Source organism: Melitaea cinxia, chromosome 24 (genome assembly GCF_905220565.1).
Source record: "Melitaea cinxia chromosome 24, ilMelCinx1.1, whole genome shotgun sequence".
Taxonomy (NCBI): domain Eukaryota; kingdom Metazoa; phylum Arthropoda; class Insecta; order Lepidoptera; family Nymphalidae; genus Melitaea; species Melitaea cinxia.
This window is the reverse complement of record NC_059417.1, coordinates 6,989,676-7,005,537: the sequence shown is the minus strand read 5'-3', so window position 1 is coordinate 7,005,537 and position 15,862 is coordinate 6,989,676. Positions and strand designations below refer to the sequence as shown.

The 15,862-nt window shown below is 33.9% G+C and overlaps 1 protein-coding gene across 1 annotated transcript in view; it reads right to left on the bottom strand.

Moving 5' to 3' along the window:
• Nucleotides 1-15,862, bottom strand: part of LOC123665506 (calbindin-32) — a 92,950-nt gene that overhangs the window by 15,504 nt on the left and 61,584 nt on the right. Inside the window, exons 3-5 of the mRNA XM_045599799.1 lie at nt 14,688-14,777; nt 13,008-13,094; nt 5,262-5,318 (exon numbers count right to left, since the gene is read on the bottom strand). Coding sequence (XP_045455755.1) covers nt 5,262-5,318; nt 13,008-13,094; nt 14,688-14,777 — 234 coding nt within the window. The remainder of the gene's footprint in view (nt 1-5,261; nt 5,319-13,007; nt 13,095-14,687; nt 14,778-15,862) is intronic.

The window sequence follows — 15,862 nt, the reverse complement described above, 5'->3', positions numbered from 1 at the left end:
GAATGCTATGGATCAAGGTTACCAGGTGGATGCCGTGTATACTGACTACTCTAAAGCTTTTGACAAAATATCTCACGATCTTCTTATTATTAAACTCGAGGAAGTGGTTATACACGGTGACCTCCTACGTTGGTTGTCCTCTTATCTACGTGATAGAAGCCAAGCTGTTGCGATCAGAGGTTTTTGTTCAACATTTGTCCCAGTTACGTCAGGTGTCCCCCAGGGCTCTCACCTCGGACCTCTTCTTTTTAACGTGTTTGTTAATGATATTCGTTACGTTTTTAAATACTCATCAATACTTCTCTACGCAGATGATATGAAAATCTATAAGAATATAACCAACTATAACGACTGCGTGCAATTACAGATTGATCTGGACGAACTTTGCAAATATTGCGTTGTTAATCATCTACTTCTCAACATTAAGAAATGTAACATTATTTCATACTCGCGTAAGAAAACATCAGTTATATTTAATTACAACTTAAATGGAAATGTTTTGAGTCGTGTCTCCGAGGTGAGAGATCTGGGTGTACATCTTGATAGCAAATTAACTTTTAAACCACATGTAGATATCATTGTTGCAAAGGCCTTTCGTACTCTCGGCTTTGTTCTGAGGGCTAGTAGGGATTTTAAAAACATGGATACTCTAATTACATTATACAACTCCTTAGTACGTCCAATTTTGGAATATAGTTCAGTCATATGGAACCCTCAATATAAAATATACGTTAATGAAATAGAAAAGATCCAACGAAAATTTGAGAAAATTCTTACTTTTAGATTCAAAAATTTAGATGCGCGCCTTGATTCGCTCGAACAGCGTCGTATGGAGAAGGACCAAATATTCTTGTATAAGTTGCTTAACAATATAATTGATTCACCGATTCTTCTAAGTTACTTAAACTTTAGATGCCCCAGTTATTCTTCGCGCTGTAAGTCCACTTTTAACATTCCCCTTACGAGAACGAGATACGCTAAAAACAATTTTATTTCTCGTTCATGTGCTCGATATAACGAAGTGTATGCAGAAATAGATTATTTTTCAGTACCATTGAGATTGGTTAAAAAAAAAATCAAAGCCCTCTCTAAATGTTAGTGTTCTAAATTTCTAATGTATCAGTTTTGAGAATAACATTATAAGATAATTATTGTTTTTTATTTTTTGTTTTTGTGATTGTCTAATTAAATTGTTTTTATTTTGTGTTGTAACTCTGACTGATTAAAAAAAAAAAAAAAAAAAAAAAAGAAAAAAAAAAAAAACTAAAACTTTAACTGATCAATGTTTGTATTTTGCAATGCCATATAAATAATAATATTTGTGAATTATCGATTACAATTTTTTAATCGTTTTTAATTATATATAAATATGCCTAATTGTATTCAATCAGTAGTTGGTATAATTTAGTTTTGTAATTTTGTATAATTTAATTTGTTATCTTTCAATTCTTTATTATTTAATTGATGATTGTATTAAATTTTTCTATTTGTTTTTGTTTGTCTTAATTGTTTATTTTAGTGTTGCTTGAATTATTTATATTTTATATTTCTGTATGTGATTTATCGATTATTTCTTGTTAATGTGTTCTTTTTGCTCATTTATGAATTATTTACTGTTGGAAACTTTGCTGGTTTGTGTATTGGCTGTATGAATTTATTAATTTACTGTATTATTGTACTGTATGTTTCCTAAATAAAATAAAATAAAATAAAATAAAATAAATATTTTTATAAGCACGCAAATAGGAAGATATTTTTGATAGCGATTCCCAAATCAATTAGAGTATATTTAATCAAAGCGAATTGCCACCAAGTACTGCCAAGTAGCGCTGCTAATAATTTTGTCAATATAACTAATCTGTATCATAAAAAAGAGGAATTGTCATAAAAACGGAAAAAAGTTCCTGCAGATTCAAGTGGCCGGAGCTAGTTCTATTCGAACAATTATCTAACCTGCCCATTATCAAATTCAAAATTGTTTCTTACTTACTGCTAACTGTTGAATTCCAAAAATATCTTCCAGTTATGTGGTGAAAGTATGACCCATATGAATGAAATATGTGAGTCATAAAATAATGAAATCAAGAATATATTATTTATATATAATATAATGAGCAGACGGGTCCTGGAGTGGAAGACCGCGTCTTGGCAAACTCAGTGTGGGACGTCCTCCGGCCCGTTGGACCGACGATCTACGTAAGATTACCGGTGTAGGATGGATGAGGATTGCGGAAAACTGGGATGTCTGGCGCAAACGTGGAGAGGCCTACGTCCAGCAGTAGACTGTAATAAGCTGAACTGACTGAGTGACTGAATGAAATTTATCCAGATCTACTCTAAACCTGACTTTAAAGTTGATAATTGCATAACTCTTAAACATTTTCAAAATAATCTTATTCCAAAATTAATATTTTGCATGCATGCAGCGGTATAATATCAGAGGAGTTCTAATTATTGTATATACAGGTGGATGCTTAAATAAATTGTTAGATAAATGAATATAAGAAGACTAAGCGAATCTCCCTATGAATTTTCGTTTATTGTATTGGCATAAGTGACATCAATTAATTAAAAGCCTTAAATTGAAGAATTGAATTGAAGCAAGCTTAAATCTCCCCCTAATACAAAGGTTTTTAAGAAAGGTTCCATAAAATGCCGCATTAAATTATCTACATCCCATAAAATTTTAGAATATGCCTACGAGTTAGCACGGCAATTTAATTGACTCTGACTTTTGAGGACGATTTTATACAAGATTACCTTATACCCAAACGTCCTCTCCACGCATGATCGAACAAACGACATAATGAGAGTCCCTAAGAAAGTTTAATTAAACTTTGGGATCTGTGATCCATTTTGTTTTAGGTTAAATAAAAATTATGTCCTTTATCATTGTACAAATAATTTTGGTAATTTTAGTAATTTTAATGAAGTTCATTGTCGATAACTCGGTATAACCAAAGCATTATTACTATCTGTAACCTAAATTGCCATTTCGTTATATATGGAGTATCATTTGCCTAATATATATTTATATATATTTTAAATCGTTTCTTTTACTTATACTTATTAACTAAATTAAGTTAATATATTTGGTGTACCCGCTAGATCGAAATTTTTGATATGATGATTTTTATTTTCGGTTTAAGCGAACCGTGGCGCCGTCTATAGTGAGTTCTTTACAGAGACCCGTAACTATTCAAAGTTTCATATTACAATGAAAATCTTTGACAGGAGACGACACCATGCTATTTTTAATATGTACGACTTTATTTTTGTGTTATCCACATATTAGGAATTCTAAAAATTTTTGAATATCATATCAAAAATTGACCGCTCCAGCGGGGTTCGAACCCGCGTCTCCGACTGACCGTGTCGGCGCTCTAGCCGATTAAGCTATGGAACGCGTTCCATTCTAATGTGTGGATAATACAAAAATAAAGTCGTACATATTAAATTAAGTTAGCTAAACGTTAAGTTAACTAAATTATATCCACAGGTTTCATATCAATTATACTTTAACATTAGTCAACATCAAACGTAGTCCAAACATATTGCTATTCTACAATTTTTTGTACAAAACGCTGTTTGACGAGAAGATTGAATTCAGTGAAGACCAAAACCGAATAACGTGGTAATAAAACACGACTATTATAAATATTGTTAATCATCGATTTGACATTTTGCTAAAATATTCTTTAATGGTAAGTATGCGCCAAAATTACACAATCTATACTTTTTTAACATTTATAAAACCTTTTTTCAGGAAAATAAATATATGTATTTATTTCTTTTGGATATTTTTGCAGTATCATAAATTACGCTGGTTTTTAAGTATAATAAAGTTATAATGTCTTATAAAGTATTTACCTACGCTAATTTTGTGCAATTTTATCAAAACAGGTTTATAGCTACCTAAAAGTAGTAAAGTAACGTATAAGTAGTAAAATACCTAATGCGGCCTTAATTATATCAAAATCCATACAGAAAATTTGGTTGAAAACTTGGTCTTTTCATAGTCTATAATGAATGGAGTGCATTATGCTTGAAATTAATATTGAACCTCCATTGACATTCCGATAACGCGACTAGCTACTTTAGCATTGTATTTGAAATCAATCAAACAGACGTTTTCGATTATCAAGTCGTAATTAAGCCACTATTTCAATGCGAATTTGTTACAATAATGAACGATATTGACATTTATGAAAAAGCTAAAGAGAATATCTTTTATTACATAATATAGTATTGCAGTTTATTATCAATTATCGATATTTGAAGAAAAAACTGTAAGATAATTATAGTGTATATATGGCGCACACGTAGCTGCGAGGGAAGCTTAAATAAATACATTTTGATAGCTTTTATTTTTTTTTTTTTTTTAACTAACATAGTTGTTACGAATTATTGTAACTGACATTTAATTTTAATTTTGTTTTAATTTTAATATTGATTTTTGTTTCTTTTTTGATTTTAATTCCAGTTTTGGTTGAATTTTAGTATTGATATTTTTTTTAATTTTTAACTATTGTAATTTCGAATTTTAGTATTTATTTTAATTTTTAATTTTATTTATTGTAATATTGATTAAAATTTTAGTATTGAATTTAGTGATGATTTTAATTTTGGGTTTGATTGAATTTTAGTATATTTATTTTGATTTTAGTGTTGTTTGATTGATTTTTGATTCGGTATAATTCATTTTGTCACAATTGTTAAATCTAACATAGTTTAGAAAAAACGTAACTTACAAAAATATGGACATATGTCTGAATTAAATTATTATTATTGTTATTATTATTATAGTCAATATTTTAAGAATAATGAACTGACCACTCGAAAAACTGAGATTTTACAGCCTATTCAAAAACATAAAAGAACCAGTGCTGATATACTATTGTTAATATATTGATAATATGTTTAAAAATAAATGATCATAATTATGTAGAGACATAAAATAATTTTATACAATTTCATTTTGCACCTTAATCTCTTATGTCTTATTGGTCTTTTATTCTGATCCTGTTGTTAAATGGTCAATGTTGTAGAAATACTTTAATAATAAATTAAGACCCATAGAATAGTAATTTGTATTGTAATTAATTTTTTTTATATGTAAATGGCTAAAGGTATATAAAACAGTAATAAAGGATAACGTATTATAAAGAGTACAAACAAAAACTAAATATTTCAACCTAAGTTTATTATTTAGAAGATGGAATGTCCTCGAAACGTCAGAAACATTAAAATAATCAATATACCTTGAGCTCATCAGCTTCAATGTATCCGCTTCCGTCGGTATCGTATTCCCGCCAGATCTGAAACAATATTGATTTCATCAAAATTAATTGATAGGTACATTCGAGTTTCTATTGAAAACGTGTTCTCATCGATACTTCAATCTCTCCTTTATATATATATATATATATTTTTTTTTTTTAAATAAAGTTATGTCCACAGGCTTAAAGTGCCCATGCTTTTGTTATTCCGATTTTTAGTTTTATTACTGATCGTTTACTTGTTACACTACTGCAGCTTACACTAAGAGACCTAATTATTCTATCTTAGTATCCCTAATGCAGACGTGAGTCCACCGACCAAAATTATGCTAAACTTAATTGATATCTTACATGCAAAAAGAAATAGAATTATATTGCGCCTTACTCTAATTATTGTTGTCACTATTATAATAATTATTATTATCTATGTTTATATATACACTTACTTGCTATCTATAATATATGTACACTTATTGTCTAGCTAACGTATATGTACACTTATGGCCTACTTGGCCTACTTACAATATACACTTAACCTATGTTATTATTAGTTTTTTTTTTTTTTTTTTTTTTTTTTTTTTTTTTTTTTTTTTTTTTTTTTTTTTCTTACTCCTAAGTTTTTTCCTTATACAATTTATTCCTACAAGTAAGGTGTGCTACAATTTTAACATTTCGAGCACACCCTCAATGACGGCGGCATCCCTGTGGTGAATCGCCATCCTGAGGCTGTGCTCGAGGATGTCTTTTTCAGAAGTTTCCGCTGCCTTCGCCACAAAGCGACCAATTGCGTCGTCACGGTCGTCGGTGTAATAGACACAGGTGTTGGTGTGCCTAGTCACCGCGACTACAGCGTGCGAGACGCTGTCGTGAATCTTGAGCCTCCTTGTCTTCGTCTGGAGGACAATGACGTCCTCATAGGTTTGGCCCTGCGCCTCATGGATGGTTAAGACGCGCGATCCCTCACCAGACCCGTATCCCTGGTCAGTCAGCAATCTCTTCTCCTCTTGCGTAAAGACCAGGTACAAGGTCCGGTCCCTTCCTACAGGAATGCGCGCGCCCGTGAGGCTCTCCACTCGCAAAGATCGGATCTTTGTGCTTGAGCTGTACACGATCTTGTAAACCTCGCTGATGGCAAAGGCGACGTCTTTGGGGTTACGATGCGTGCATGACAACTCACATGAGATGGTTGTTAACAGGGTTGGTCTGCGGTATCGCATTTCGAACAGGTTGTCCCTGTCGATGTACGGCAGCTGATTTATATCTCCAATGAGGACTACCTTCTCTGCTCCCGATAGTCGGGCGGCCATTACTATGGCTCCGAAATGGTTCATGAGGGCTTCGTCCACCGTTAGGCGTTTGATTTTTGAGCCCTCACGGAAACCATTTACCAGCACGGATGCCATAGTGCGCACCTTTTGCTTGGCCTTGTTGCCATAGCGGTGCGCCAGTTTTTCCTTTAGGTCTTTGGCCGCCTCGACTGTGGTCGTAATCACGACCTCCGTGTCCTCATCGAAGTCCCTGACTATGCGAGTTGTCTTACCGCATCCCGGTACACCGTTTATCCACTCCAGCGATGGTAGCCCCCAGGTCACGGACGGTAAACCGGCTTCCCGGTCGCCCGAGATGGTTTTCGCCATCCGCAGCATCCGGTCGCCCAGCATTACTTTCGTGCATCTGGCCACTACCACCACCGGGTCCCCTTCAGGTGTGTCGAAGGTTTGAGACTCCTCGTCACTCCCCTCAGACTCGACCGCGCTCACGAAACCTGCTGTGATGTTATATGCAGCCAGATACCTACCCGACATCTTGCCCTTGAGTATTTGTCGGGTTTTGCTGTTGTATATGGCTGCTTCGGCTTCCTCGAGTTCCACCTCCAGTAGCCCTTGGTGATCGTACTGGTAGGCCTGCATGATCTTTTTGCAGGTGGCCAGGCTTACCTCGCGGTTTGCCTTTATTATGGCCAGGAACTCGATTAGAGCGTTCTCCGCATGTTGAAACGGTGTGGACGCAGGTCGAAGTCTTGGTGGTTCTACTTGTCCCATATCGGCCCTAGTTCGAGCGGCGAGTGACGCCTCCGGGTGCCTCGGACTGTCGTCTTTGGTGAACCTGCTCAGCGCCCCCGATAGTCGCTCTCCCTGTCCAGCCTTTTTGGGAGAGGGGTGATGCGGGAGCTTACCTTGTTTCGGGGAGATGGTTGCCTGGATAAAGGTCGCCAATGACATCGAGCTCGGCTTAGACTCAGGTGCGGCCCTTGCTTTGCGTTGTTCAACCTTCTGGCTCTCGATCTTTTGTTGTAGGCGCTCCGAGCCACTAGGTGCGGGTTCGCTGACAGTCGGCAATGCAGGGGATGAAGGTGTTTTGGATTTCGGTCTTAAGTAACCAAGATCCTCCCCCCTGTCTTCGTAAACAATGACCTCACTGTTCTTAGAAGCCATTAGGCAACCGTACCTATCCGATACGTTGCCTCTATCATAACCGACTCTCATCGAATCGACACTGATTCTTCCGGGGATTCCCCCGGGGATCTCGCCCAAGCGCTGTAGCCACAAGCTGGACTGCGCGAAGGCGGACGTCTCTCCCCATTCGAAAAGTGTGATCTCTTTGTTTTTCAACCGCAATAAACGATAGGTCGGGTCGCCCTCCTGCTCTTGCGCTAGCGCTGTGATTTTTGTGCGCTTTATGCTTGTCTTTTGGGTGCTACCGTTTATCAGTAAGGCGAGCCCCGGCGAAATCGCCAGCTGATTGCGCCTTTATATACTTATTAACAAACACATTTTCTTTTATAAAATACACAAAAGAAATAATGGCCTCGTCCTTTTTTTTGTACTATTAAAATGATAGTTAAATAAATAATATGTGTTTTGAAATCATTCCACGTGGTGGTGGTTGTTAAATTGTAAAACAATGTGGAATAGTCGTTGTCATTTAGCATTACCCCACCCCTTGAGCAATGAAATCGTGGTAAAGTCTGAAGGGTTCTTCAGACCAGCAATCAGAATAGCTTTAGACTGGTTTTAATTGGTCAATTTGAACACGTTCTTCTAATTTACTACACTTAAAGTCTCATAGTAAAATAGACCTACAATAAATAGTGTTCTTCATTTAAACCTTACACCGTTATCAGCTTCTAACGACTACTAGTAAAACAACTAAATAAGTATTAATAATCATTTTTTTTGCCATTAATTATTTTTTGGACAGGGCATACTTAGTTTCATCATTACAGCCTATACAGTCCACTGCTGGACATAGGCCTCCACAAGTTTACGCCAAAAATAACGTGAACTTATGTGTTTTGCCCATAGTCACCACGCTGGGCAGGCGGGTTGGTGACCGCAGTACTGGCTTTGTCGCACCGAAGACGCTGCTGCCCGTCTTCGGCCTGTGTATTTCAAAACCAGCAGTTGGATGGTTATCCCGCCATCGGTCGGCTTCTTAAGTTCCAAGGTGGTTGTGGAACCTTGTTATCCCTTAGTCGCCTCTTACGACACCCACGGGAAGAGAGGGGGTGGCTAAATTCTTTAGTGCCGTAGCCACACAGCACTTATACTTAGTTTATTATGAATTTATTTTATTTATGAACATACATAACTTATTTTTATGAACATATCATTTTTTTTCATTTTTTTATACCTACTCCTGATAATAAGGAACATAAATAAAAAACAATTATCCAATTTGGTGTAGACGTTTGGAATAAATGCGGCGTACATATACATTTCGGAGATTCATTTTGTTAACATTGATTTTCTTCTTATTTAAGATTAATGGCTTTTTACGTTGATAGATTGACACAATTTGATTATTAGATTGAAATTGACAGAAGCGTTATTATCCTTCAGTGTGAAAAAGCGTTCGAATAGAAATATGTCAAATATGACAGTCCCTTAATCTCTTTATCTGTTAGATATAGGCCGACATATTTGTAATATTTTTTATATAATATCTCAATTCTCAAATATTTTTTGTGGTATTTGTTACTTTATGGTTAAAATAAAACAAGGAAAACCTATTGCTGACTTATGGTAAAAGCTACTGTGTGTGTGTGTGTTTGTGTGTATGTCAAAACAACTTACTTAATATTCATTTTTTTTTGTAATAAAAGTAGTTGCAATAAAAATTAATTCTTCGCCTATGTCAATCGTATTATTATAATTATAATATTTGACTTATAGTCTAAACTTACTTCAACTGGTCAATATCTATCTATACATGTAATAAAATGGTAGAAAGTCAAAACTGTACATTGAATATTTTTTTAAAAGAATACTTGGGGTGTGATCTACAATCGATACCGAAGCCAAAAATATAGTTTTTAGAATTTTGTCTATTTGTCTGTTTGTCTGTATATATGTCCGGGATAAACTCAAAAAGTACTACATGGATTTACTTCAAATTTGGCACGAATATTATTAAGAAGTCGGGTCAACATATAGCCTACATATTATCACGCTATCACCTACGGGGAACGTGCAATGAACCTTTATTTCTTCAACGCATTATGTAACAACGTGTAATCTAACGACGCAGATTTGAATGTTGTTGTTATTATATTCATAACCATGCCATAAGCTAGCTTCACACTATAAAAATCACGCAATATAAGTAACTTAGGCCGATAAACATAATTAAATGAATATAAGTAGTATCGAGACAATTTTAAAGCAGCGCCATCTATGAGATTTCAAAAACATCATCATCAATCCCTTTTTGGATATTAATAATTTAAATATGATCATGTTGGCGAGGTTAATAGTTGTTTTTAATATGTAGTAAGGAGTAACTTAGGCTACTTTTAATTAACAAATTTATTTATTTTATAACTCTGTGAACTGAACAATAACTTTTTTGTTAAATTCCACGTGAACAAAGTCGCGGGCACAGCTAGTGTACCTATAATGAAATTAGAAAATCATATGGTTTTCTAATTTAATTTTATCTAATTGTTCAAAGGGCTGCTAAGCTGAATGATAATAATGAGCAACAAAATAGCGAATACATATTATATGTATGTACATACATTTTTTAACATGACTACATTATGCTAGATTTCGAGGCTATTCCATGGAAAAAAAATGATTGTGCTTTAGACCACTTGACTGAAGTAAAACTTCTTTAGCTTAATATCTACGATTTTATTTTTGTGTTACCCACACATTAGGAATTCTAAACATTTTTGAATATCATATCAAAAATTGACCGCTCCAGCGGGGTTCGAACCCGCGTCTCCGACTGACCGTATCGGCGCTCTAGCCAATTAAGCTATGGAACGATGTACCCGCTAGATCGAAATTTTTGATATGATGATTTTTATATTCGGTTTAAGAGAACCGTGGCGCCGTCTATAGTGAGCTCTTTACAGAAACCCGTAACTATTCAAAGTTTAAAAATAGCATGGTGTCGTCTCCTGTCAAAGATTTTCATTGTAATATGAAACTGTAAAAACTGTAAAACTTTTTAGCTATTCTTAAATCTCCCTCTCAACATCTGTTCGCCTCACCCGACCACACTTTCCGTAACGCTCTTGTCACGCATTCATCAGTTTAATTCCCAATTCAAGCGTGCGTAAAGAAGTTTTACTTCAAAAAAATTAAAAGACTTTCAGGAGGCTTAGGCGTATTAACAAAACAAATGTAATTATTAAGTTGTCCATAGTGTGAATTTCAAAATGGCGGGATAGCAAACATTTTAATAAGACAGATAATCAATATTTAAAAATGTGTAATCACAAACTCGTAATAAAAAATAAATATATATTAATTTATTGGTTGATTAGAGCAATAATTTAAGTACAGAAGCAAACAATACCGCGTAGAAATGCGGCAAACATGATAGACTTATAAAATTTCTTCTGATTCTATGATTTTCAATTAACTGTGTTTTTTGAGCAAAAAATTCATCTGTCCTCTTTTTACATTACAATTTTTTCAAATTTCGTTTACATTACAAAAGCAAAGCAAATATGTTTTAAGCATAGCTGGTGCGTGTATGTTACCGTTTCAGGGTTGGGTAGTTTTAATAGCTCCTAAAAATGTCAATGCAAACGTACACTTTTACGGCTAGTAGTAAATCCTGTACAACATTGTCTAGTGATTTTACGAGATTTTATTTTTATTATATATTTGTAGAACATTTATGAGATATTGTTTTAGTAAATAATTCTATTTTTTTTATTTTATCTGTTTGTAAGTGTGTTAGGAAACGCTCTACGACAGGATTTGCTGACCGGAGTTTGCTCCGAAACATTCCCAACACTCGAATTGTTAGCCGAAGCTTCTTGTGAAACTTTCCCACTTGGGCATCGCACCTGGGCACCGTGTGAAAACGACCTAACACGAAGAATGCAACACAACCCGAAGCCCCGACTGGACGATGCTTCTTTAATTTTAAGTCACGATTGTTGCTCACATCGAACACACAAGCCGAAGCCCCGACTGAAGAAGCATCTTCTTTAATTTTAAGTCACTCTTGTTGCTCACATCGAACAATTGTCACGTCTAATTAGTTATAATTTACTAATAATAAATTTAATTGTTAATTATTTTTTTTTTGCAACCTTCGGCTATCGCTTTTATAATTAGTGTAGTAGAGCTGGAAATTGTAACGTCAAAACTTTAATTAGCCGACTACAAATTAATAGATTGAGTTTTACTACTAATTATTGCTAACTAGCAGTATACCAGTAATTTTGTTTTGAGAATTATTTATGAATGCACAAGTAACGATCATATGAATAATTTTAAAAGTAATCAGTTTTAAACTCAGTTTTTCCTATTTCAACACCTACAAAAATTAAAGTACTTGTAGACAAACCTACTTAAATACATATTGTAAATATATTTTAAACTTAAGTAGATAAGACATTCTATACATATAAGCAGATCGATACAGTGTTGCAGTAAAGTTGAATAATATACTGTGTAGACACATATGGTACGAGTAAAAAGCCGTTCGGCTTAGAATGTGGCTAAGCCGATATACGATAAAATTTAAATTCCGGTCTGGTCTTGTCGATCGATCTGTATTACTCCAATAATCCAAAAAATTTAGGATGCTGAGAAAGTGTTTAAATAATAAAACTTATATATTGAGATGTAAAAACATTTTTTATTAAATATAAGACCCATTGAGAACAAAAGTGTCGGTATTCGGACTCCCAAGACACAGTTTACACCTTACGTTGGCTGTTAAATGTGAGGCAAATTTATACAAATTGGCGGACTCCAAGCGTACTGCACACTTGATGGTAAGCGGTTATCGTAGTCTTTGAACGTCTGCAATACCAGAACCATCGCAAGCGCGTTGCCGACTCTACCCTCAACCCTTTACAGACTCTCTGGCTTATCCTACTCACCATAAAACACAATACTACTTGAAAGTAGTAGCTAAATAAGCTGTAATCTTTTGTAAAAGTACTTGCCCAGACGGGTTGCTCCAGATTTTGACCACGATTTTTCATGCTATTCCCTATCTTAATGAAATGATTATTTAGTTATCCATGCAATCAGTAAGTTATTTTTTATACATTACCACTAATCTGTGAATTTCAAGTTGAATGGACGAACGATTTTCGCTTTTTACGGTATTACTTATGTATATGCAAATACCTTTATTTATAGTAAGTATATTTGTAAAGCAATCACACTACAAGTATTGTAACATTTTCAAATTAGCAAAAAATTAGACAAGTCAATCAACATCTATAAAACTACAATATTAAATACTTACTTTCATAAATTCTACACTTGATTCCAATGGATTGTCGAATCTGAACAGCAGTAGAAAGTTTTCTTCCATCGGCAGGAGTTGTGCTAGCTGTTGACAAGACTCAGCATTAGTTTAAAAAAGTTTAGTAGTAATAAAAGTATTCTTTGTTGTACACCATTTTTTTAAAAATAAAAACAAGAAAAAATACAAAAGGTGGCTTTATCGCATAAAGCAATTGGTTCCAGTCAACCTTTGAATGGAAACTGAACAATAAGTAATAACTTGTATATTTAAATAAGTAAATATTAGATAGGTAAATGTAAAACACAATAGTATTTTTAAATGCTTTACTGTTGGGTAAAGGGCTATACGAGGAACCTTCAAAGTAAGACCTATCCCAGAAAAACTACAGGAGAGCCGCCTGCGGTGGTACGGACACATTATGAGGCGACCATCTGACCACATGACCAGAAAAGTGCTGGATATTAAAACTAAGCCCCGAGGACGAGGAAGACCCCGAATCACATGGATCGCTGTAGTAAATAAGAACCTCAAAGAAGCCCAAGTCACCAAAGAGAAGACCCAGGACCGTGTTGTCTGGAGGCACATGATACGGAGGGCCGACCCCAAATGAAATGGGAAAGAGCCAGGCAAAGAAGAAGACTGTTGGGTAAAGGGCTCAATTTTATAAAGAGAGATATCGAATTTGATTTACCGCACAGCTTTATTGAGTATTGGTTGATGGACATGTTACTTGCTATGATCTTTTTAGCGTTACCCAGGATCAAATTTTAGCATACATTTAAATGACTTAAGCCCACGAATCTCCGATTCAAGTCACGTACTCAATAAGTTTTTTATTGCAAAGGATAGTAAAGGAAAAAAGATAAAAAAGGTTTAACCATTATTACAGAGACGCATTTTTTCAGCCCTGCAGCTCCTGTATACTGATTTGCATATTCTACATATTTATCTATACGTATATATAAAACTAAAGTACTAGATACTTAATTGTTTATTTTACATGTGTTTATTACTTTTTGATAAGTATAGGTATTAACTTATTACAACCTCTTAATGAAAGATTGATAAAATGCCTAGTGACAAAAATAAGAGCAGGTGGTCTACTTATAACTTTTTTTATTACTCATTTTGAAGTTAAAAATTATAGTTAATAGAAATTTTTTGTAATTTTTTAACCGACTTCAAAAAAAGGAGGAGGTTACTCAATTCGAACGTATATATATATTTTTATGTATGTTCGGGGATAACTCCGTCGCTTATGAACCGATTTTGATAATTATTTTTTTTGTTGGAAAGAAGATATCCCTAGTTTGGTACCATGATAAGGAAACCAGGATCCGGTGTACCGATTTGAATGATATTTAATTTAATCGAAAGCTGATGTTTATCATGTAGTCACATTTAAATTTCATCGAGATCTGATTACAACTTTTGGAGTAATGTTTGATAATGCGTATTTACTTGACTATTTTTTCGTCTACCTACGTTGTATTACTTGTCGATATAAATGAAGTCAGTTTTTCTTCGTTTGCCTGCAAACATAATTATAATCTCACAGGAGCAGGGGATAAAAGGTTATAAAATAAACATGGCAAAACCGTTACGTTCGTAAATTTGGCGATATTAGAGTTACATAGTCTTATATTATACATATATATAAAAATACTGCACACTTACTTCCCGTATGTCAATTTTTCCATCTTGGTTGTCATCATAAGCCTCCATAAAGCATGCCTTTAACTCGACCAGCATTGAATCTGACACCGCCTGCGGACATAAATAGAATTTATTAATAAATTGAAAAACAGATAAAATTAGTCGTTTTACCATTACGTCTTTAGTCATTGCCTTGATTTCTTTAATATTTTTAAGAACGTAAGTTAATTACTATAAGTTACTTATAGCATTTCATGACTTTACCAGCGAAACTTTATAACTGTACATACAAAAACTACATCTACAAATATTCGAAAATATTAAAAAACTTAATACATTAAAAATAATAAAATAGTTACTGTTTACAAAATTATGTTAGTGAAATTTACTATCTGATATATAACAATGAACCTAAAACTAAAAACCTTAAATATATATATATATATATATATATATATATATATATATATATATATATATATATTTTGCCATATATTTTATTAACCCCCTTAATCCCCCCCTTTTAACTTAGTGGTATGAAAAATAGATGTTGTTCGATTCTCAGACCTACCCAATATGCACACAAAATTTCATGAGAATCGGTCAAGCCGTTTCGGAGGAGTTTAACTACAAATACCGCGACACGAGAATTTTATATATGAGATAAGTCAATTGTCAATAAATAAATAAAATAATAATTATACAGTTTTTTTTTGTTTGTGACAGTAACAAAGTGTTCATTGCTCGCTATGTAACAACTTAAATGTATTTTTTTTTATTTTCATTAGACCTTTTTCGTTTTAATATTTAAATATCATAAAATAACTGAGAGTACGGAATGGATAAATGGTTATATAGGTTAGTATAAATAAATTATTGTTGTGTTTCTGTGATGAGTAAGATGACCAGAGCTCCTGGGGAAGATTCGGGGTAAGGTCGGCAATACGCTTGCAATGCTTCTGGTAATCGCTTACCATCAGGTGAGCCGTACTCTTGTTTGGCGACCTAGTTGTATAAAAAATATTATAAATATTTATCATGTCTTATTTTTATCATAACAGTTGGGATAATTTTTTTTATATTATCTCATCTGTTATGCTACGAAAAGAGATACATTTTTTCGATTTTGGAATATTTTTATTTTATTACGATTAATATAATTGTAGCGTAATATTTTATAGATTGCTTTCGTCAAT